Source organism: Mirounga angustirostris, unplaced genomic scaffold (assembly GCF_029215605.1).
Source record: "Mirounga angustirostris isolate CCGP_5_RB_7025 unplaced genomic scaffold, mMirAng1.0.hap1 SCAF_5, whole genome shotgun sequence".
In the NCBI taxonomy this organism is placed as follows: Eukaryota; Metazoa; Chordata; class Mammalia; order Carnivora; family Phocidae; genus Mirounga; species Mirounga angustirostris.
Genome location: NW_026991713.1, coordinates 173,614,955 through 173,638,213, shown reverse-complemented (window position 1 = coordinate 173,638,213; position 23,259 = coordinate 173,614,955). Strand labels below are relative to the sequence as shown.

At 44.2% G+C, this 23,259-nt stretch overlaps 1 protein-coding gene across 1 annotated transcript; it reads right to left on the bottom strand.

The window, feature by feature from the left end:
- Positions 1–1,615: 1,615 nt before the first annotated feature.
- Positions 1,616–23,023, bottom strand: TRIM4 (tripartite motif containing 4). The gene is made up of 6 exons (XM_045875734.3): positions 21,586–23,023; positions 15,140–15,235; positions 14,276–14,506; positions 10,111–10,133; positions 9,780–9,877; positions 1,616–6,377 (listed from the first exon to the last, which is right to left on the bottom strand). The coding sequence occupies exons 1-6, from the start codon at positions 21,976–21,978 to the stop codon at positions 5,794–5,796; spliced, it is 1,425 nt and encodes a 474-aa protein (XP_045731690.1). The 5' UTR covers positions 21,979–23,023; the 3' UTR covers positions 1,616–5,793.
- Between the last annotated feature and the right edge of the window lie 236 nt (positions 23,024–23,259).

Below are 23,259 nucleotides of genomic sequence, written 5' to 3'. Positions count from 1 at the left end.
AGACAAAACACTGTAATGTTAAAGGGTATTCTCTGAAGTGTATATAACATCAAAATTTTAATCTGTAAGAGACTGTAAAAGTGGGTGCAATCTATAATGAAAATATGAGCAGTTATGAAATGTAAGCAACAACACTTAATAAAGCAAATTATAGGAACTAGAATGAGATAGAGAGTCACTGGAGGAAGAAAACTTTAATCCACCTCTCAGTCTAAGATTAGGGGGACAAAGACATAAGTCAAGACTAGAGAAAAGAAAGATACTTAACCAACATAAGAAGATAGCTCGAACCTGGGTGGTGCAGTGATTAAGCAGAGGATTATAGGGTCATGGACCCTGAGTTCAAATCCCAATTCTACTACTTACTGGCTGTGTGGTCTCAGGCAAGTTACTTCAACAACTGTGCTTATTTCCTCTTGAAAAATGATGGTAAAAATAATACATACTTCACAGAATTTTATGAGAATTCCATAAGTTAGTATGTCTAAAACATACAGAATGGTGTCATGGTGCCTGTTACATAATAAGTGCTATGTGATTGTGAGCTATTATATCCACGAGAATAATGAATGTAAGCTCTATGAGGACAGTGATTTGTCTGTTTCCTTCATTGATGTATTCTCAGTACCTAAAACAGAATTTGAGTTTTATGACCACACATAATTTTATATAACCACATTACCAAGAGTGGTTAGGAAAAAAGCCAAAATTTAACTATCTGTTTGAATTTCTCTGCTCATACAACCACGTTACTTTATGATAATGTATATTACACATTTAAGTTACACAATTTAGAATATGACAAGTTTTAAGGTACTCAAGAATTCCAATTAAGTAAAATCTGTTGTCTAGTGAAAATAGAATCAGAACAAGAGGGAAAGAGGGTTCAAGCATGAGAAAAATCCTTTTCTAATTGCTTAAAACATACTTGTAGGGACATCTGCTTCTGAAGATGGAGTAACATGCGTGAGATTTTCCCTTCTGCCTGAAGTAACAAAAAAACCCCACAAAATGTATGAAACCACAATTTAAGACATTGGACATCAGATTTTTTAAAAAAGGACAGTGATCCCTGCCTTAAGAGTTTCAGGCTTCAGTGCTGGAAGAAACCAGGTGGAACCAAACCAACTCCCTGATTTGAGGAGATGAGTAGATAGTCTGAAAATTCCAAGCTTACTGGAATTTGTAGAGCAGAGTATGCTAGAGAGGAAAACTGCATAGAGCGTGAAACCCAGAGATGTGCAGGAGCTTTCCCTTGGGTATTTAGCAGAGTATTGACCAGCATATGTGCTTGATGCAACTACCCAAGACTTGGAACAGTACTTGGACCTGGACCAGGCCAGGAGTAGTGCCTGTTCCCACCACCAAACCAGAAAACCATTTTCAGAGTATGGGTGTAATATGCAGAAGGGTCTTGAGGAACAATTAGACGTAGACTACACCCTGCTAAGGTTCTGCCCAACAAATCCTAAAAAAAGATCCAAAAGGATTCAGTTCCCAATACCCTAATTGCGTTCCAGAACAAAGCTTGAGGGTAGATTCAGATTTTTCAAAAATGTACACTGTAAACCCTATAGCAATGACTAAAAATGTTTTTAAAAGAAGTATAAATAAGTAGAGGAAATAAAATGAATTTTATTTTTTAAATACATAATAAAACTAGAGGCAGAAAAAGGAAGAAACTAATAACTAACAGAACGATATTTTTTATCCAACTATATCAAACAGTAACTTTTTTTTGCAGTTTTATACCTTTATTTGACAATCAGCGGTTAGTTCTCATACACATTATCTGTAGATTTTTGAAAGTGGTGACAAGTACATAGGTAAACAACATAGAGCTTGTTGGTGAATCTTCATCCTGTTTTTTTTGGACAACCACACATGGACATGGTATGGAACATTCCTTATTCCTTTGGTCCAGACAGCTTTGTTGAGCCTGGTGTCAATGGGCACATCTTGAGTTCCCATCTCCTTCATGGAAAATTCCCAGATTTGCGTGCCCAAGGGGCTCGCTTCTCGAAACCCACGCCGTGGATGCTTGTGAATGTTGATGACAGAACAGCCCTTCTTCTCACCACCCTTCTTTGAGAGAGTCATTCTGCCGGGCCCAGGTTGGAAAGAAACAGTAACTTTCTTCTTTTTTCTCATCACAGCAAATGCGCTTTAATACCCATCACCCATCTAGCCCATCCCCCACCCACCCCCTCCATCAACCCTGGATATGTTCTCTATCATTAAGAGTTATTTATGGCTTGTTTCCCTCTCTCCTCTTTTTCCTTACCCCCTTCCCAAATGTTCATCTGTTTTCTTTCTTAAATTCCTCATATGAGTGAGATCAAATGGTGTCTGTCTTTCTCTGACTTATTTCTCTTAGCATTATACTCTCTAGTTCCATCCATATTGTTGCAACTGGCATGATCTCATTCTTTTTGATGGCTGAATATTCGTAATACAGATATATAGATACATACACACACACAACACCACATCTTTATCCATTCATCAGATGATGGACATTTGGGCTCTCTCCATAGTTTGCCTATTGTTGATAATGCTACTATAAAGATCAGGGTGCATGTACCCCAAAAACGGTAACTTTAAAGGTGAATAGTTCAACAGTTAAGAACGGAAAGACTAGATGATTTAAAGGGAAAAAAAAAAAAAAAGCAAGTGGGTCTCCAGAAAAATAGAACCAATAGGATGGATCAGTGGCCATTGGCTCACGTGACCATGGAGGCCAAAAAGTTCCATGGTGCTGTCTGCAAGCTGGAGATCCAGGGAAGCTGGTGTGTATGTAATTCAGTCTGAGTCCAAAGACCTGAAAACTAGAGGAACTAATGGTGTAAGTTCCAGTTCGGGTCCAAAGGCTCAAAAATCGGGTGGCAATGGTCTAAGTCCCAGTCCAAGTCTGAAGGTCCAAGAACCAGGGGTACCAATGTCCCAGGGCAGAAGATGGATGTCCCAGCTCAAGCAGAGGAGAAACTCCCCCTTCTGCTGCCTCTTTTTCTATTTAGGCTCACAGTTGTTTGGATGATGTCTACCCACTTTGGTGAAAATGATCTTTTTTACTCAGTCTATCAGTTCAAATGCTAATCTCTCCTGGAAACACTTTCACAGACATACCCAGAAATGTTTTACCGGCTGTCTAGGCACCCCTTAGTGAAGTGGACACAACCATTACAGAGGTCTACAAGAAGCCTATTCTGATAGACTTGCAGCTTCAGCTCCTACATGTAAAGATTTTGGAAGTCATAACTCATATCCTTACAAGAAAAAGATGAGAAAACTGAAAACCAATGGCTTTTCTTGGACCTGTGGGAGAACTAAGGTTGCATGACAAATTGCCACCCCAAGATCTGGATAGACAGGCAAATCCAGAGAGTCAAAGCTGAGATCTCCTTCCCTGAAGCAAAATCCACCGGAGCCATAAACTTGTAGGAATACTTAAATAGTAATTTTGATGAATTACTGGAGGTTGACTGTGGGCTAGCTTAAGGGTGAGAAACTTCTGGGAGCTGCAGTGTTGGAGGGGTGGAGAGCATATATTCGTAACAAGAGCCTAGTCTCCAGGGGAGATTTTAGCAGAGCCTTATCCATGGTCACACAGTGTACCCACCAACTTTATATAGTGCAAGTATAGGCTGAAATCAGAGATAGTCAAGATCATCTGGAGAAAGTGTAGGATAAACAGTCGTTGCCAAACTGTCTTCTGGGAAGTCTTAGTTGCTGCTTCCTGAGCTAGTTTCTGTGGTGAAATAAGCTTGAGAAGTCCTGTGTAATAAATACCTCTCCAAGTAAGTCATAATGTATTAACATAGTAAAGACTCAGAGAAATCCCTAAGGAACATTGAAAACTATTACAAGTTCATTTTCAATTCTGTTTGTATATCAGAGGCATCATAAGAGTTTATTTCATTTTTAGTAAATATACCTGTGTCCCATCCCCTACTTGAGAGGGGCCAATATCAAGACTTAAAAGAGGCAAAAAAAATGTTAATAGAGCAAGAGAATAATATTTTTCTCAGTAAAAGATGCAAGTTCTTTAATAATGATGAAGGAAACCACAATGTGTGAGCCCAAAATAGGTCTCTTTGGCACAAAAATCATTTTGAGCTGAAGGCAATTAAGAGCAGCAAACCCAGAAAAAGCTCCCCTTTCCTGCCAAATGGAAGGATATAAATTCCCCTTTTACTGGAGACCGCACCAACAAGGAATCTGCAAAAAACGTTTACTCCATTAGTTTCCTCACATGCATTTACCTTCCCACGGTCTGCCACTCTTTGCAGGTTGACTGTTTTTCCTGCCATTTCTCCACAAATGTATTGTTCTTTTAAAGATACTATGTAAGCCACAATTCTAAGCCTCCACTTTGAGTTACTCTTCATTTTAGGTTTTTCCTGCTTGGTGCATGCTGCATGTGTTAATAAACTGTTTTTCTCTTATTAATCCGACCTCTTGCTAGATCCCAGCTGAAAACCTAAGACTGGTAGAGGTAAAGTTTGCCTTCCCCACAGTATGCAGGTGGGCTCATGAAGCCTTGAGAAAGGAGGAAATGGTTTGGAATCACTGCCACCAGAGATGTAAAAGGAAGTCAAGGGATGAAAAAATGAAGTTGTTCACCAAGCAGCTCAAAGAACCCACCTGAAGTCAGAGAGCAAGACTCTGTAATAGAACCAGTCAACCTGGCTCAACAGCCCCAGAGGAGGATGGAGGAAAGACAGTGATGAGTTTCCCAAGGACTGGAAATGAATAAGGCAGATACTGGAGGAAGTCCTGATGGGCAAGTGTACTGGTTTCCTAAGACTCCATAACAAACCACAAACTGGGTGGCTTGACATAACAGAAGTTTATTGTCTCACAGTTTATTGTCTTCCTTGTAGAAAGAGGATTTTGATTTCCCTCTCCCACACCAACCTTCTGCAGGAGTCAAAGAGCGTTACCAAAAGGCCAGCAGCACAGTCTGAATACTTAGCAAGTGTGTCCCAACGTTTTAGGTGTGATGTTAACAGCCTGCATAAACAACGTAAGAATCGGACAGATGGGTAACAAAATGCACACTGGAGGGCACAGACCTGGTCAGGTGAAGAAGAGTCACAGTGCAGAGTAAGGGAAGATTTCCTTAACTTTCTGATCCAGAAAAGTGAGAGGTCTCAGTACTTCCTGGAGAGAAGAGGAATTACATGACTGCACAGAAACAGTCTACAAAGCGGTCCAATTTCAGGGAAAGTGAGGCAATCCTATACCCAAAGGCAACCTGAACTGCCTTATACAATAAGGGAGCGGTCATCTCCTATAATAAGGAATGTCAGATTAAGGAAATTCCAAGAGCCCAGCGATGCCAGTGAAGACCATGTTTCTTCTTCCTGTGCCCTGTCACTGTGCTCCCCTCAGCTGCTGACATCAGAAGAGGGGCTGTGTCTCCTCAAACACCTCTTTCTTAAAGCTACAGAATCTTTCCCCAGAAGCGCCTTAGAAAATGTCTCCTCCCAGCTCACTGGCCAGCACTGCCTCACGTGGGGCTGCTTCTCCTGAAGCCCAAGGATGGTGCTCCCCCGACAGTTCCGTCAGAAGAACCAGAAGAGGAGGAGGGAAATGCAGCAAGTGGCTGCCGGAAAGGCAACCAATGGGTCCGCCATCCCTGTGTGCGCACGGCACACGCAGGGAGCTGAGCGAATGGACGGTACAGACGTGCCGCCTGGACCAGTATGTATGAAGAGAGAAGAGGGCCGAGGGATGCACGTCCCTGCGCCGGGGTACAGGGAGAGGTTCTCGGGCAGGGGAGGAACAGCCTCATTTCCCACCAGTCACTGCCGGGATGACTAAAGATGCTAATGGACTCAACCAAAAAAATGGGCGGAGGTGGGAGACAGGACAAGAGAAGGTGTGTAGATGCGTGCCATCCACAGCGCTATAGAAGGAGATGTTCCCAGCCCCAGAATCGAGGAAAACTCCCACCCGGTTAAGAGCAGGCTCTTGCTTGGTAGGACTTACAGAAGAGCTTTTCAGGGGCCGATAGCCAGCGGAACCCCAACAGATAGCCCAGATGCCCACACGGGGGCCCATTTCTGAAGCATTAGCAAGCCCCATGACGTCCTCCCGACACACCCCGACAGCAATCTCCAGGTTATCCCGGGTCTCAACTTCCCAGTAATGTTTCCCTGAAGTGAAAACATTTTTTCCCAAAACACAGGGTAAGTGCTGAAATCTTCCCACAAACTGTGCGATCTTCCGAGGGTTCCTCCATCCGCTGATGTAGCTCCATGCTGAAGAAAACAACGGCCAAGAACTGGCCGATGCTCCATTTTTCACGTATCTCCCATCCTGGGAGAAGACAAGCTTGGGATGAGCCGTGTCTTCAGCTACACTTACAGCCACTGCAGAGAAAATGAGAGTGGCGATTTATAATGTGACAGCTTACCACCAACCCTCCTCCAGAAACGCCCCTCTTTTCCAGCTTTAGTTCCGTGTGTCTCCTAATAAGAACTGTCAGGGATGAGACTCCCCACTGCCTCTCGACTGACCCTCGGCTGGGCCTGGCAGGCCATACTGCGGCCTCAAGCACAGTGCAATCTTCATTTCCCTTCTGCTCTAAACGACTAAGACCTAAAAACAGGGAGCTCATTGTTTCATGGCCCCAAGTCTTCACAATCAGCATCAAATTGGAAGAAACATTACCAGATTCTGACTTGTTCAATCAGGACCAGACCAGGACGGCGGACAGGATGGTGCTTTGCACTGGGACACGGAGGTAACACTGTTAACAAGTTTTCTCTTCACTGGTTCCAGTTGTTCACTGGGCATCTCCACAGGCCCCTGACAGATCACTCAAAATTCAACTCACTATCCTAAGTCCCCTTGCATCCTCTTGGGACTCCTACCCCTTCCCATGCAGACGTCTTCTTGTCTTCTGCGTTCTCTGATCTGTAAGAGCATTAACTCCACCTGAACATGCACACCTTGACATCTTAAGGTTACCTGACTCCTCTTTCCCTCTGACCCTGGATGGGTTATTTGTCACCAAGTCCTGTCAATCCCACCTCTGAAATACCACTCAGGTTCTCTGCCTCTTCTCCGTCCCACTGCCACCATCTTCACTCAGACCTCTGGCATCCCCCACTTTAACTGTCTGACTTCCTCCGCGGCCTCCCTGCCTCCCAATCCTCTTCCTCCCAGACTCTCCATGTCTCTCTAGTTTGTTGAGCCCTATTTTTTTAATTGGGAATGGATGTTAGGTGCCGACGAATGCTTTTTCTGCATCTACTGAAGTGATCATATAGTTTTCCTTTTTTTAGTTTGCTAATGTGAATTACACTGATTTTTCAAATGTTAAACCAACCCTGCTTTTCTAGAATAAAACCCATTTGGCTGTGACGCATTATCTATAAATATGTTTGGTTCAATTTGCTAAAATTATCTTCAGAATTCTTCTGTGTCCATGAAGGACATGGTCTATAGCCCTTTTCTCTTGTAATGTCTTTGTCTGATTTGGGTATCATGATAATGCAGGCTGCGTTAGACTGAATTGGGCATTGTTCCCTCTTTAGTTTTTTGTTAAGAGTTCATGTAGAATGGAGATTTATTTCTGAAAAGTTTGGTAAATTCAGAGAAACGGGACATCATCTTTTTTTTCCATCTTAAGTAATATGTCCTTTGTCTCTTCTTGCATCAAAAATGTCCTCTTTACACTGGTGTTTGGTGTAGTTCCTCTCATATTTCTTGTGCTTAGGGCTTGTCAAGCTTATTGGATCTGTGGACTAATGGTCTTCACCAAATGTGGAAAATTTGGGGACATTCTTTTTTTTATTTTTTTTAAGATTTTATTTATTTGAAAGAGAGAGAAAAAAAAATGAGCGGGGGAGGGAAAAGCAGACTTCCTGCTGAGGAGGGAGCCCAACACAGGGCTTGAACCCAGGACCGGCCCTGAGATGAAGACCTGAGCCGAAGGCAGACGCTTAACCCAATGAGCCACCCTTGCGCCCTGGGGCCATTATTCCTTCAGATGTTTTTCCTGTCTCATCCGCACCCTACTCATCTCCTCAGGGATCCCACATACCACACATAAGACTGCATGAGATTGTCCCCCAGCTCACCAAGGCTCTTTTCATGGTTTAAGGTTTTTTCCTGTGTGTTTCATTTTTGTAGTTTCCGCTGCTGCATCTTCAAATTCGATAATCTTTTTTCCTGCAACATCTAATCATCTATTAATCCCAACCAGTGTATTCCTCTCAATCACTGTAGTTTTATCTCCAGAGGTTTGACCTGGGACTTTTTTTAGATCTTCCATGTCTCCAAATACTTCTTTATAGGATAGTTGTATTAAAGTCCTTCTGTGCTTATTCTAACATCTGGTCAATCCTGGGTCAGTACCAATCAATTATTCTCATTATGGGTCATGCTTTCCTACCTCTTTGCATGCCTAGTTATCTTTGACTGGTGCCAGACATTGTGAATTTACATGGTTAGGTACTCATTTTTTAAAATCTTAAGCTTTGCCCTGGGATGCAGTTACTTGGAAATAATTTGATCCTTTTGGATCTGGTGTTCATGATTTATAAGGTGGGTCCAAAGCAGTGCTCAGTGTAGGGTTAATTATTCCCCACTAATGAGGCAAGATTTTCCCAGGAATTGAGAGTTTTCTAGTCTGGCTGCTAGGAACAGGCATTGTTTGGGCCCTGTGGGAGCACCAGGAACTGTTCTTTCTAATCATTTTGGAAACGCCCTTCCTCAGTCTAAGGTAGTTTTTCACAAGCATTTGCTGGTCAGTACTCTGCTAAATACTCAGGGGGCACCTCTGTAGATCATTGCCCTCTGGATGGCTCTCTCCTCGCCAGTACTCTGCAAGCTCTCACTGCTTAGTCCTCCCTGGACTCCGCTCCATTCCTCAACCTGGCTCCACCTCCACTACCCTCCCCACCCCCCACGATGGCCTGGAAGCTCTTTTCAGGCTGGAGGCTGGAGCCATCATAGAGCTCACCTCATTGTTTCACATTTCCTTGTCCTGTACTGCCTGATATCCAGGGTTGGGAAAACAGTTATTTCATGTACCGTGTCCGTTTTATTTTAGTTTTTTTAGTTAGCTAAGTTTCAGGCTGAAGAGTAAATCCAGTCCCCAATACTTCATCCACCACATGGTTCTTCATCAGGTGTGTGCACGAGAGAATTGCCTGTGTAGCATTTACAACACCTACATGCCTTGGCAATTCCCTGGAGATCCAGTAAATTTATCTTCAGACCTTCCTATATTCACCATCTCAACCTCAGCTCCTGTCTTTCCCACAAAGTACCTTATGGTTTAGTTACATTGGATACCTACTCCTCCATTTTCTCCACAGCTTAGCTCATGCTGCTCCTTCTGCTTACACGAGTACACCTCCATTTTCCACTTGGCAAACTCCTATTCATCCATCAAATCCCAGAACAATGTCACCTCTGTGTGGAAACTTCCCCACTTCACCCCCAACAGAGCTCTTTCTCTGACATTCCATAATATTTTACTCATACATTGATAAACAGTAGATCCCACTATGTTACAGTAAGTGATCGGAGTCTGTCTCTCCAGTTTACTTGAATTCTTAGAAATAGGTCTTTTTCTTTCTGTATAACTAGCACCTTATACACACAGTGTGTGTTAAGTAAATGCTTCTTGAATAAAGCATATATCCATGTATTCTAGTTATCACCATTTTTCCTGACCCTCCCACTAGCTGCATGTTCTGTTTCCTCTTTCCTTTCTAAAGTTTTCTCAGTGCTTATTCTCTTAAAGATTTCTTGCTTACCTTGGAATCGCTTCAGCATTTCCTTCATCATTGGTATCTGGCACACAGTCTTCACCGGTAGAACTTCAAGGGAATAGCTCACATCCTGGTTCTCACTCCTAAGGAAAGTACAGAAGGCTGCTCTTAGGAGACAACTCAGGCAGCCAAGGCCCCCAACTCCCACTGAAGGTTCCAAGCCCAAAGCCCAGACCACCGCTTGCCCATTCCCCCTTGCGAAAGTGAGCGGTGGAATTCCTTCCCCACTGACTCTCAGGTGTGCCCAGACTGTTCTCTGGAGCCCAGGCCTGTTTCCCCTCCACTCAGGCCCCCATGAAAAAGCAGCAGCTCATACCTGGTCAACACATCTTTTGGATTCTGTGAAGAGAAGAAAAACATAAGCGAGTTACGTCCCCTCCTCCCGAGATCTGGTACTCAACTTTGTGAGCAGGTATTTCTCTGTCGATCGCTTTTGTTAATGTCACGTATGATCTCATGCTGCCAAAGCCAATGGATTGAACACACGGTGTCTTTTTCTCCACATGACCCCTCTGCACTGTTTGACAATGGTAACCAATCCCTTTCTTGAAACCCTACTCTTTCTCCTTTGGCACTCTGACATAACTCTCTCCTGGCTTTTTGCCTACTTCTCCATCTGTTGTCTTTCACCCACAGACAATAACAAGTGTTGGTGAGGATGTGGTGGGAATACAAAATGGTTCGGCCACTTTGGAAAACAGTTTGGCAGTTTCTAAAAAAACTAAATACAAATATACGATAAAGCCCAGCAATTCTGCTCCTACTATCTACCCGAGAGAAATGAAAGTGTATGTCCAGACAAAGAATGGCAGGCGAATGTTCGCATCAGCATCATCATTCATAAGAGCCAAAAGGTGGAGATAACCCAAATGTCCATCAGTTGGTGAACTGATAAACAAAATGTGACATATTCTATAATAAAATACTCTTTAGGAATAAAAAAAGGAATATAAATACAATACTAATGAATGCTACAACATGAATGAGCCTCAGAAACATCATAAATGAAAGATTCCATGCACAAAAGATCACGTACTCTATGACTCTGTTTATAGATATATTTAGAAAAGGAAATCTATGGAGTCAGAAAGTAGGTTGTCTGGGGCTGGAAGCAGCAACAGAGATTAACTATATAAACAAGCACCAAGTGATCTTACTGGGGTGATGGAAATACTCTAAAACTGGACTTTGGTAAGGTTTCCGCAACTTGGTAAAATCGCTTATTTAGTTATAAAAAAAGTACCCTTAAAATGGGTGAATTATAAGATATGTGCATTATACCTCAAGAAAGCTTAAAAAAAAAAATATCAAAATGGTTCATTGCCACATGAAACAGTACTCAACCTCATTAGTCATTAGGGAAAGAATCCACCTTTTGGGAGGAGGGCAGGGGTGCCGACTGAGGGCCTGAGAGAACATTCCATACCATCCGGGACGGCTGCAGCCACAGAACTGACCATGAGTATGACTGAGCATACAGAGCGACTGGATCTCTCACACACTGCAAGTAACAGCGGCAACTGATGCAACCACTTTGGAAAATAGTTTGGAATCTTCTACTAAAGCTGACCCAACGTACACCCTGTGACTAGGAAATGCTTTTGCAGATACACAACTGACAGAAAGGTGGACATAAGTGCACCAAAAAAGACATGTTCATAACTGCTTTTTTTGTAACAGTAAAAAGTAGAAACAACCCACATTTTGCTACCAGTAGAGTAAATAGTATGTTTTGGTAATAGTAATACAGTGGAATACTCTACATTGGGGTTTTTCAACCTCGGCTATATTAACATTTCGGGCTGGATAGGTCTTTGCTGGGAGCTGGAGGTGAGGTGTGTCTGCGCATTATAGGATGTTTAGCAGCGTCCACGGCCTCCACCCACTAGATGCTGGTAGAAGCCACCCCCAAGTTGTGACAACCAAAAAGGTCTCCAACACTGCCCCCTGGGGGAGCAAAATCGCTCCAGGTTGGGACGTGCTACTCAGTGATTGGAACAAACTGCCATCTACGACATGGGCTAATCTCACAACATAATGTTGAGCAAAAGCAGCACATACTGCAAGACTCTTACTCAAAAACAGGCAAGATGGAACTGTGTGAAAAGTCTGGAGGGAGAGCAGCCTCGCAGAAAAGGGAAGGGGTGTTGACTGGGCCACGCGGAGGGTGTCTGGCAGGCTACACATGTTCTATTACTTGACTTGGCCGGTGGTTTCATGGATGGGTCCCTTGGGGATAATCTGTCAGGTTTATGATTTATACATTTTTCTCTATGGACGTTACACTTAAAATGTTTTTAAACATGTTTATTGTATTATGACAATAAAAGTGATGCTGTCTGAATCCGTGGACACAAATAATATTTAAAGGAGAAAGTATAGCTTAAAAACATTTACCAGCAAAAAAAAAGGGTCAATGTAGACGAGCTAAGCATGCCAGCTCCAGAGGCCGAGAAAGAGCGAGAGCTACAGAGCAAACCCACGAGCTAATAAAAAAATAACAGTAATAAAAACAAGAAGAGCAAATATCAATGATGTCACTGCAGCACTACTTCTAGTGGTAATGGTATTAGGGCAACCTGGATTTCCATCACTGGAAGAAGGAACTGGCAAAACGTTGTGGATGGACACATGGGTCCAACATATATGGCAACAGGAATGGATCTTAAAAACACAGTGAGTGCCTAAGGAAAAAGGCGAGAGACGGAATGCAACATGATGAAATCACTACATAAATTAAAAATACATAAACCAAAGCAATACTTTGTATTGTGCAAGAACACATTCAAATAAAAAGATAAAAATTAGGAATAACAGTATTTTTTTTATGTTCCTTTTTTTTTTTTTTGGATGTGTCTATAGTTCCAAGAATGGAAGTGACTTACAGACTAAAAATGAAGGCATAAAGGAAAAAATAGATGAACAGGGGAACAGATCAGTAAAATAAGTTCTCTTAGACCCTGAGACTCTATGATCCAGTTCTATCTTCTTTAAACATTTACCTACCTTTGCCCTTATATTGGCTGATAGACTTTTTTGTAAGCATTCTGCTAGTTCATGTGTCTCCTTGAAGTTTGAAATTCTAAGCAGATATTAAACCTATATTGAACAAAACTGTTTAAATGTGTTATTTCAAAGATTCTGCAAGAGTTTACATTTGGATATGTAACTGGAACTTCATGGCTCAAGCAAGTTGTGAAAGTTCTAGACAATTCTTGGAAATCATTACACTTCAATGGCATGTAACACCCTGCTAGAAATTTCCTGCTGAAAATAACTGGTGAGTGGGTTCCTGTGTCTCTCTTCCTTAAAGGTAGAAGAGAATATTGTCTCCTGATAAGGAAAAAAAAAAAAAAAATCATAGATTGAAGGGCCCCTTCAATGGTTCTTTCCTCTCCAGTCAAATCATATGGAAGAAAGAGAGGTTCTGAGGAATCTAAGACCAAAGGGATTATCTCAGCAGAAAAAAAAGAAGATGGTCACAAATGTTGGATTCTATCCAAAAACTGAAATAGCTATAAAGACACTTACCTGCTGAGCATATAAAGGTAAAGATTAACTCCAAGGAAGGATAATAAATTGGCTTAAAAGCCCCAAATCTAAGTGCTAATGAATTACTTTTTTTTTTTTTTTTTTTTTTTAGTAGGCTCCACGCCCAATGTGAGGCTTGAACTCTCAACCCTAAGATCAAGAGTCACATGCTCTACTGAATGAGTCAGCCAGACACTCCTAAGTGCTAATGAATTAGAATTACAACCTTTTAAAGGCTGCTGGATATTAGAAATTATTTAAATGAATATACCAATCAAAATCTGGGGCTAAGAGCAAAGTTATTATCAAGGTATGATTGCAATGATTAAAAATTAGTAAGAGGGCGCCTGGGTGGCTCAGTCAGTTAAGCGTCTGCCTTCAGCTCAGATCATGATCCCGGAGTCCTGGGATCGAGTCCCATGTCGGGCTCCCTGCTCACCATGAGTCTGCTTCTCCCTCTGCCTCTGTACCTCTCCCTGCTCATCTTCTCTCTGTCTCTCTCTCTCAAATAAATCAAATCTTTAATAAAATAAAGTAAAATCTTTAAAAAATAATAAATAAATTAGTAAGACAGATAAATTTATCTTAAAAACTACTGATACACTTATCTACTTTGTGATTTTAGGTTGCTTTGTGTTACTATTTTAACAAATTATAAATGTACAAATAAGATGAACGGAAAAGTCTCAGATGTGCTTCGGATCCTACGCAAACGACTAGCCCAAGTGAACCGAGGTATCTCCTAATACCTGAGCTCAGCATACCTAACTTTCCCATTAATTTCCTTTGAAAGGTGGATCTTTGATTCTTTAATGACAGTAGTGTCATAATTATCAACAGAGAGAAAACATTTCTTCTCTGAAACCCCCTCACCAGGAAGGACGTGCAGCTCTAAGGGCACGCGGAGTTTAGTGAGCGGTGCTAAGCCACCCCTCCCCAGCTTGTCTCACCTGAAGCAGCTCCAGGGTGGAGCTCTCGCTCTTCTCCTTGACCTCTACGATGAGCCGCTTCAAGGACGTGACTTTCTGATGGAGCTTTAACGTGTTCTCATTCTGTTTCTTCTTCGTCTCTTCTTCCTCTTTGCTCAGTCTCTGAAGAAACAGCTGCTCTTCTTCCGCCAAGAAGTGGTGCAGCTTTGCAAACTCTGCGCTGATCGTCATTCGCTGATTCTTCATCTTCTCCTAGAGCCACAGGAGATTTGCTCAGCCTTCGTTCTGCCTTGTTCTTGCTCCTCAGTGCTGTGCACGAGACTCCCCAGCAACCCATGGGGCTTCCACCCTAATCCCCTCCCCCAGAAAGGTCCTGCCTACCCTCCCCAGATTTCTGCTCATCTCTTTGTATCAGCCTGTATAGTATTAGTTCATTCTTTGTAACGTTTCAGTCTCTACTACTGACGGCAATGCCTCGTTTGTATGTTTTTTAAACTAAAATACACTTTCACATTTATTATTTAGTTTAGCCTCCAGAACACCTACAGTTTAGTTTCGTTAAACCTTTAGATGTGCACGCGTGCGCATCGTGCCTCCCAACTAAACTCGTCTCTCTGAAAGCAAAGCCCATTTACTTTCCACAATGCCGTGGACCCAAACCAACAACAATGTAGGGAGTATATTTAGGAAAAAGTAAGAAGGAGATGGGCACTACCTTACAGACATGGGGATAAAGTATGTGAAACTCCCATCCCCCAAAACCACAGGTCTCTTAAAAGAGACACTTCCTGTTCTATCACCTTATCTGCAAGGAGCCTGACAACTATTCCCAACAACACCAAAGGGTCCCAGGGGCAAGAAATGCCCAACGGCTTCTGCTGTTACCTTCCACTTGGTAGCATTCTTCATTTCCATGTCCTGAAAATATATGGCTTTCTTCATCTTGTCCTTCAGACTAGACTGAGCCTTAAGAAGCTTTTCCTGCCGGGAGAAATACATATCAGAGAAACCCTCTTCCCCAGCATCCTACTTGTTCAAGAGCTAAGTCACCTAATCCAAACAGGGAACAAGATTGAGAAAATGTTGAAAACAGTTACAGACCTAGGCATAAAAAGTATTCTGGTCTGAAATTTCATAACACTATATAGAGTCTGCCTATTAAGTTGGCAAAAAATGAAAACTGTTAAAGGAGTAATAAATACCTAATATTGGCAAGGGAGGCCTCTGACGCAACAGTAAGAGATTTTTGTAAAGAGGTGCCATCTTCAGTTAGGCAACATATAGTACATTAGTAATAAAAAAAATAATAAATTAAATAAATAAATTCTCATACAAGAAAAAGACAAGAAACAAAAGAAAGGTGCCATCTTTCTGAAGGGCAACTGAAAGGATTTAGAACCATTTAAAATGTACATAATCCTACTTCCAATAATCTGTGCAAAGAAACACTGGCAAAAATAATATGTATAGTAATGGTCACTGCAGCATGATTCACTATCCATCAATGGGGAATTATGAAATAAATTATGGTGTATTGCCACTCTATACCAATCTCAGGTAGCTCTCAATATACTGACATGTTATATTAAGTAAAAAAACTAAGCTGTTAGACAATAATATTGCATAATTCTGTTTTGAAAAGAATAAATACATACGTACTTGTGTGTGTTTGTATTTTTTTTAAGGTTTATTTATTTTAGAGAGAAAGAGAGAGAGAGAGTGGGCACACGTGAGCAGGGAGAGGAGCAGAGGGAAAGAAGAGCGAGCAGACACCCCGCTGAGCGCACAGCCCTCCACCAGGCTCAATCCCTCCACCCCAAGACCATGACTTGAAATGAAATCAAGAGCCGGACGCTCAACCAACTGAGCCACCCAGGTGCCCCTGGGTATGTGTTTGTATTTAAATCGAAAAATCTGGAAGAATATATACCTAAATAGTATTAACACTGGTTATTTCTGGGGAATAGAAATGTCTTAGAAGTTGGGGCAGGAGGGACTAAAAATTTTATAAATTTCTGTTTTGTTTGATTTTCTACAAGAGGCATATATACCATTGTGTAATTTAAAAACCTGAATGGGTGGCGCCTGGGTGACTCAGTCGTTAAGCATCTGCCTTCGGCTCAGGTCATGATCCCAGGGTCCTGGGATCGAGCCCCGCATCAGGCTCCCTGCTCCGCCGGAAGCCTGCTTCTCCCTCTCCCACTCCCCCTGCTTGTGTTCCCCTCTCGCTGTGTCTCTGTCAAATAAATAAACAAAATCTTTAAAAAATAAAATTAAAAAAATAAAATAAAAACCTGAATGATGGGGCGCCTGGGTGGCTCAGTCAGGTAAGCATCTGCCTTCGGCTCAGGTCATGATCCCAGGTTCCTGGGATCGAGCCCCACATCGGGCTCCCTGCTCACTGGGGAGCCTGCTTCGCCCTCTCCCACTCCCCCTGCTTGTGCTCTCTCTCGCTCTCTCTGACAAATAAATAAAATCTTTATAAATATATACATACATACCTGAATGAGCTATTAAATAATAAAAGGAGTCAATCAGCGTTAACAACGTGGGCTGTGGAGGGGCAGCACCTGGTAGCAGAAGGTCAGACGTGACCTCAGACGTATCAGGCAGGTTAGAGGCACACACACAAGAGGAAAACCAGCAGGTGGGGCGCCTGGGTGGCTCAGTGGGTTTGGCGTCTGCCTTCAGCTCAGGTCATGATCCCGGAGTCCCGGGATGGAGCCCTGCGCATTGGGCTCCCTGCTCAGTGGGGAGTCTGCTTCTCCCTCTGCTGCCCAACCCCCACCCTGATCATGCTCTCACTCTCTCTCTCAAATAAATAAATAAAATCTTAAAAAAAAAAAAAAAAAAAGGAAAACGAGCAGGAACTGGTAACCAAATGGCTGCAGGAGGAAGGAGTCCAGATTTAGCCCCTGGGTTCTGGCTTGACAACTAGAAGGACTGTGGGCTATTTACCAAGTTAGGAAATACAGGGAAATGAGCGGTATGGAAATGGAAGGTGGGAAATTATATTCGACTTGAATAAATTAAGTTTGAGCTGTGTTGGGGACATCCCAATGGGTACAGTTAGCAGTTAAGGGTCAAGAAAGAGATCTAAGGGGCGCCTGGGTGGCTCAGTTGGTGAAGCGTCTGCCTTTGGCTCAGGTCATGATCTCAAGGTCCTGAGACTGAGCCCACGTCAGGCTCCCTGCTCAGCGGGGGAGTCTGCTTCTCCCTCTCCCTCTGCCTCTCCCCCCACCCTCATGTGCGCTCTCTCTCTCTCTCAAATAAAATCTTAAAAAAAAAAAAGAAAGAAAGAAAGAAAGAAAGAGATCTGAGCTGCAGAAGCAGACTGGAGGGTTAGAGCACCGGCAGCAAGTGAAGCCAGGGTAGGAGTAAAATCCCCCAGTAAGAGTCTATCAAGAAGGGGATCCAGGCTGGAACTGGGAACAACTGCATTTAAGGGGGGTGCAGAGGATGAACATCCTGCCAAGAAGCTAAGATGAGTAGTGGCTGGTGAAAAACCGAGAAAGGATGGTTTCTTCTACACCAAAGCAAGAGAAAATTTAAATAAAAACTGGGGAAGGGCGCCTGGGTGGCTCAGTTGGTTAAGCGACTGCCTTCGGCTCAGGTCATGATCCTGGAGTCCCTGGATCGAGTCCCTGCTCGGCGGGGAGTCTGCTTCTCCCTCTGACCCTCCCCCCTCTCATGTGCTCTCTCTCAAATAAATAAATAAAAAATCTTTAAAAAAAAAAAAAAAAACTGGTGAAGACTGTCAAATGCTGCAGAGTGGCCGAGGGCAGCTTTCTGAAGTATGAATGTATGTCAAAATAAAAAGCTGAAAGACAGACAGAAATGAACAGAACTAAGAAATAAGCATGACTTTTTTTTTTAATTCTTCCCTAGGAGAATAATGAACACTAGTAGGTATCATTTTTCTTCTGATCGTTTACAAATGACAGTGGCTAAAACAAAGCGAGATCACCGAAAAGAGTGAAAGCTCCAAAGCTGGCGAGGGTGTGCAGCAGTAGGGCTCGAATACGATGCCGGTGGCTGTGTGAGGGGCAACCACCACTCTGGGTAAAGGTCTGGCATCAAACTAAACCTACGTCAATCCCAGCCCCAGTGGTTCTACGCCCAGATGTGCATCCACAAAAAGACCTGTATGAGAAGACATCAGTTTTGTTCCTAAGAGCCAAAAACTGGACACAGCCCAGGTACACAGTGATGGAAAGAGGGATAAACTGTGGTACAGTCATAGAATGGAATATGACACAGCAGCGAAAAGCAACAGACTACTGATACGCATCAAAAAATGGGTCAATCTCAAAATATGCTGAGCAAAAGGAACCTGTATAGACGAGTACAGACTAAATGATTCCATTTATATGAAGTTCCAGAACAGGCAAAACTAATCTTCAGTGGAAAAAAATTAGAACAGTGGTCGGGTGCGGGGAGGGAGCAGAGATTAACTGAGAAAAAGAGGGTGGAGGAACTTTCTGGGGTGATGATAATTTTTTTTTTTTTTTTTTTTTTAAGATTTTAAGTAATCTCCACACCCAATGTGGGGCTTGAACTTGCAACTCCGAGATCAAGAGTCACGTGCTCCACCGACTGAGCCAGTCAGGCACCCAGGTAATGTTGTTTATCTTGAGAAGGACTTAGGGCGCCCAGGTGTATGCATTTGCTAAAGCTCAGCAAATGTACACTAAAGATGTGTATATTTAATTGTATTAAATGTTACTTCAGAAAATATCACAAATGTTAAGTGTGATTGATGGTGTGCATGCTAAAGTATAGGAGGAAGTCTGCAATTAACTTTCAATGCCTCAAAAGGAAGTAAGAATTGATGAGAAAAGGCACATAGGTAGGTGATAAATAGAGTAAAATGCAAATGGCAGAATCTAGATGAGGGTCTACTGGTGTTAATAAAATTCTTCCAATTTTCATGTTTGCTTGGAAGCTGCATATTAAAATGTTGGGCGGGGGGATGAAATTAGGTTGTACATCACAAAACCCCCGTGCTATTTTCTTTCTAATACAATGTTGTCTAACATTATGTAATCTACTTATTACCCCTAATTGTTAACTTAAATAGGTATATAATCCTGCTACTTGGGAAGCTATTTCAAGTAATTTTATTCCTTTATCACTGATATAACTGCTACTTTGTGATCACTGTCAAATTTGACGTATATGGGAGGCCTGTAATCAGATAGCTGTTTTGAACGTGACCAAGATTTCTTTTAAAGTTTTCACTTTTACTTAATAATGAAAAGATAACCGGAGCACCTGGGTGGCTCAGTCCGTTAAGCGGCTGCCTTCGGCTCAGGTCATGATCCTGGGGTCTTGGGATTGAGCCCCACATCCAGCTCCCTGCTCAGCGGAGAGCCTGCTTCTCCCTCTCCATCTGCCTGCCACTCTGCCTACTTGTGCTCTCTCTCTCTGTCAAATAAATAAATAAAATCTTTAAAAATAATAATAATAATGAAAAGATAATAATCTTTTAAATAGAATTTTTCAATTTTTTAAAAGCCCTTAACTGGGGCGCCTGGGTGGCTCAGTCGTTGGGCATCTATCTGCCTTCGGCTCAGGTCATGGTCCCAGGGTCCTGGGATCGAGCCCCGCATCGGGCTCCCTGCTCCGCGGGAAGCCTGATTCTCTCTCTCCCGCTCCCCCTTCTTGTGTTCCCTCTCTCACTGTGTCTCTCTCTGTCAGATAAATAAATGAAATCTTCAAAAAAAAAAAAAAGCCCTTAACAATTCCAGTATGGAAAAAAAAAATTCCAGTATGCATGAAATATCCTGTATTGACTCTACCTAAGACTTCTAGAATCCTGCCACAATTGGAATCTGAATAGGACCCCGAATAAAAATGGGAATTCTGGGGACATTAGAAAACTCATTCCCTGCAATAACAGAAACTGCCACGAGATGGCAGGAGGGCAACACCAAGCAGTTCTTCAACCCTAATTCCCATGCTCTTCCTCCCTCTACACTCCGGAAGTATTGAGCAACTTCCAGTCCTCTAACATTTATCACATGTCATTCCAAGCCACCACACTGCAGAATGTGCTGTTCCCTTGACCCGAATATCCTCTCCCTACCTATTGCACTCACCCTTCAAGAGTGAGTTCACATTCAACTCTGTGAAACCATTTCTCACTCCTCACAGATCAACCTCAGACCTGCTATGTACTCCATACAAACTTGGATAATTCACTCACACACTGAAATTTTTGGCCTACATGCTTATGTCTCCTACAAGATAAGACCTATGTCTTTCTTATCCGTTTACGTCCAGACCCTAGAACAATGCCTGGCAGACAGTAGTGAGTTACTGAGGGGATGTATACTTTGTAGTGCCACTTTGCATATCTCCTGTTTGTGATCAATTGATAAAACTGTACAGCATTTTATAGTTTACAAAACACTTTAACTTGTATCATTAAACTCGTATATTCAACCAGTACTTACTAGAAACCAATTCTGTCGGAAGCCACTGGAGTTACACCATAGAAGGGGGTAGGACTACTCTGGAAAGGATGATCAAGGAAGGTCTTCAAGCTAAAAGCCAAAAAGATGTAAAGGATGGAAGGTGGGGATAGAGAAAGAAAACAGGCTTGAAACAAAAGCAAGAAAGCAGTGTGCCTGGAGCAGAGTAAGATAAACTGATTTATTCAACTGAAACTCCTTAACCCATAAAATAGGCAGGACAGATAATCTCCAAATTCAAACATTAAGTGGTTTTTCCCAACTGCTGAAGGAAGCTGGTAACAAACCCCAGCCTCGTCACTCCAAGCCCGGCTTTTCCCAAATCCTCAGTTGTCTGTTACACCTGTAGGTATGTACCTGCGCTGTCCAATACAGCACCATTAGCCAGGTGAGCACCTAAAATGTGGATGGTCCCACCTGACACGTGCTGTAAACGTAAACACAGATTTCAAAGGCCCATTATGAAAAACAAGAGGAAAATATCTCACTGATAACTTTTCATGGGGATTTACTGTTGAATGATCACAGTTTGGATAACTGGGTTCAGTAAAATACAGTATTAAAGGTAGCATCACCCGTTTCTTTTTACCACTAGGAAAGTTTTATTATATACGTGGTTCGCATCCTGTTTCTAGTGGACAGCACTGGGACAGACGCTCTCGGTTTGACGGTCTTAAACTAGGAGCTCCCAGGGCCAGTACCATGAAAATTCTATGCAGACCCTCCCCATCCCAGTTTTAAGCCCAGCCCTGAGATGTGCGTGACGCTTAACTTCTTTGCTGGGTACTTCCATGAGAATGAGGTAAACAGTACACGTTCCCGGGAACAGCGGCAGCCCCGCTACGGCCCGCTCACCCGGTAGCTGCAGAAGGCCTCGTCGATGGGCGCCATCGTGTGCGCCTGGTGCTCCCGGGACTCCCTGCACACCAAGCACACGGGCCGCTGGTCCTCCTCGCAGAAGAGCCGCAGCGCTTCCCGGTGGCGGCCGCACTGGCCGGGGGGCACGGGGCCCTGGGGCCGGCGCCGCGTCCTCTCCGTCAGCCGGGCCAGGGCCCAGTTGGGCCGCAGCGCGGCGGGCAGCGAAGGCTGCCGGCACTCGGGGCAGGGGAACGAGCCGCCGCCCGGCCCCCAGCTGCGCTGCAGGCAGCCGCGGCAGAAGTTGTGGCCGCACTCGATGGACACCGGGTCCTCGAAATAGTCCAGGCAGATGGAGCAGGTCAGGTCCTCCTGCAGGTCCTCGGCTTCCATGCCGCTTCTCTGCCCCGGGTTCGGGTCCGACGCGGGCGCTGGCGCGGCCGGCGGCCGGGAGGGGAAAGTGCGGCCCCTCCCTCGGGGGCTCGGGACCCCGTCTGGGCGCGCGCCGGCGGAGCAGCGACCCCCGCTCGTGCGCGCGCTGCGGGGCCTGAGCGCGAGCCCGGCGGCCGCAGGACTTCCGCGACGCGAGGGCGACGCGGGGGCGGGGCGAGGCGGCCCGGGCCTGGCCGCGGGGCACGATGGGACGTGGGCTGCCCCTCGGGCCGACAATAGAGATGCGGAAGCTGCTCCGGAACGCCTAGAGAGGACGCGAGGAGCCCTCGCGTGCGGCCGCTGGAGGAGCAAAGCGGGGAGGCGCTAACGAGTCTGGCCTGTCCTTCCCGCGGAGGAGGTGAGGTCCGCGTTCGCTCGCAGCAGCTCGGGGCGACTTCTGTTCTGGCGTCCTCGGCGAGCTGCCCCCCGGGCGGGCGTTCTGGGCGTGCTGCAGCCCCAGGGCCTGGAGGGCCACGAAGACCAGAGGGATCTGTGCAGCAGGGCCAAAGTGGGTGCCAAAGAAGGCGCTGGGCCCGTTAAGCTCGCTCTCCCTGAAGTCCGTTCTTTTCATTCAGCCTTCGTTCTCGGTCTCCAACCCCAAGGGCTAGTTGAGTTCTTGGAAAGGCTGGATTTTCTCCTGCCCCCGCGAAGCCCACCTATTCTCCTTGTGTTGGAGGAGTCGGGTGAACTGAAGAGCCAGTGTTCAGAGAGGCGAGCAGGAAAAGGGAGTGGTTAGCCCGCACGAGCTAGAGGGGGATGGCTGTTCACCCTGCCACCTTGATTTCCCGCTCTTTCTTTCCAAGCACAGGAGACAAACCCCAGGTAAGAGAAGCTCATTCTTAGAGCATGGGACACACTCACCCAGCGCAGATAGGGCTTTCTAGCAATTAAGTCAGGGTAAAGAGTCTAGGGTTAGATGATCTTACCGGGATAGGAGACTTCCCACCCGTGTCTTAGGTGGTTCAGCTCGCGGGAGGTCTGTGGGTATGGGATGCTCCAAGCCAGCTTGGGGTGATCTAAGATGCTAGAAAGGAGCAGATCCTGTAGCTGCAGCCGCAGCTGCTGGAGCAGTTCCCGACCCTCCTACCTGAAGCGGTCCAGACCAGAGTGCCAGAACAAAGCCTGGAAGTGGAGCTGTAACTGTCAGAAGGAGCACATTATGAATAATCTGATGGGACCAGAGAGTGGGTGGAAAGGAAATCAATTTTTTTAAGTGGGAGTGGTTAAGATTCGGAAGTGTGG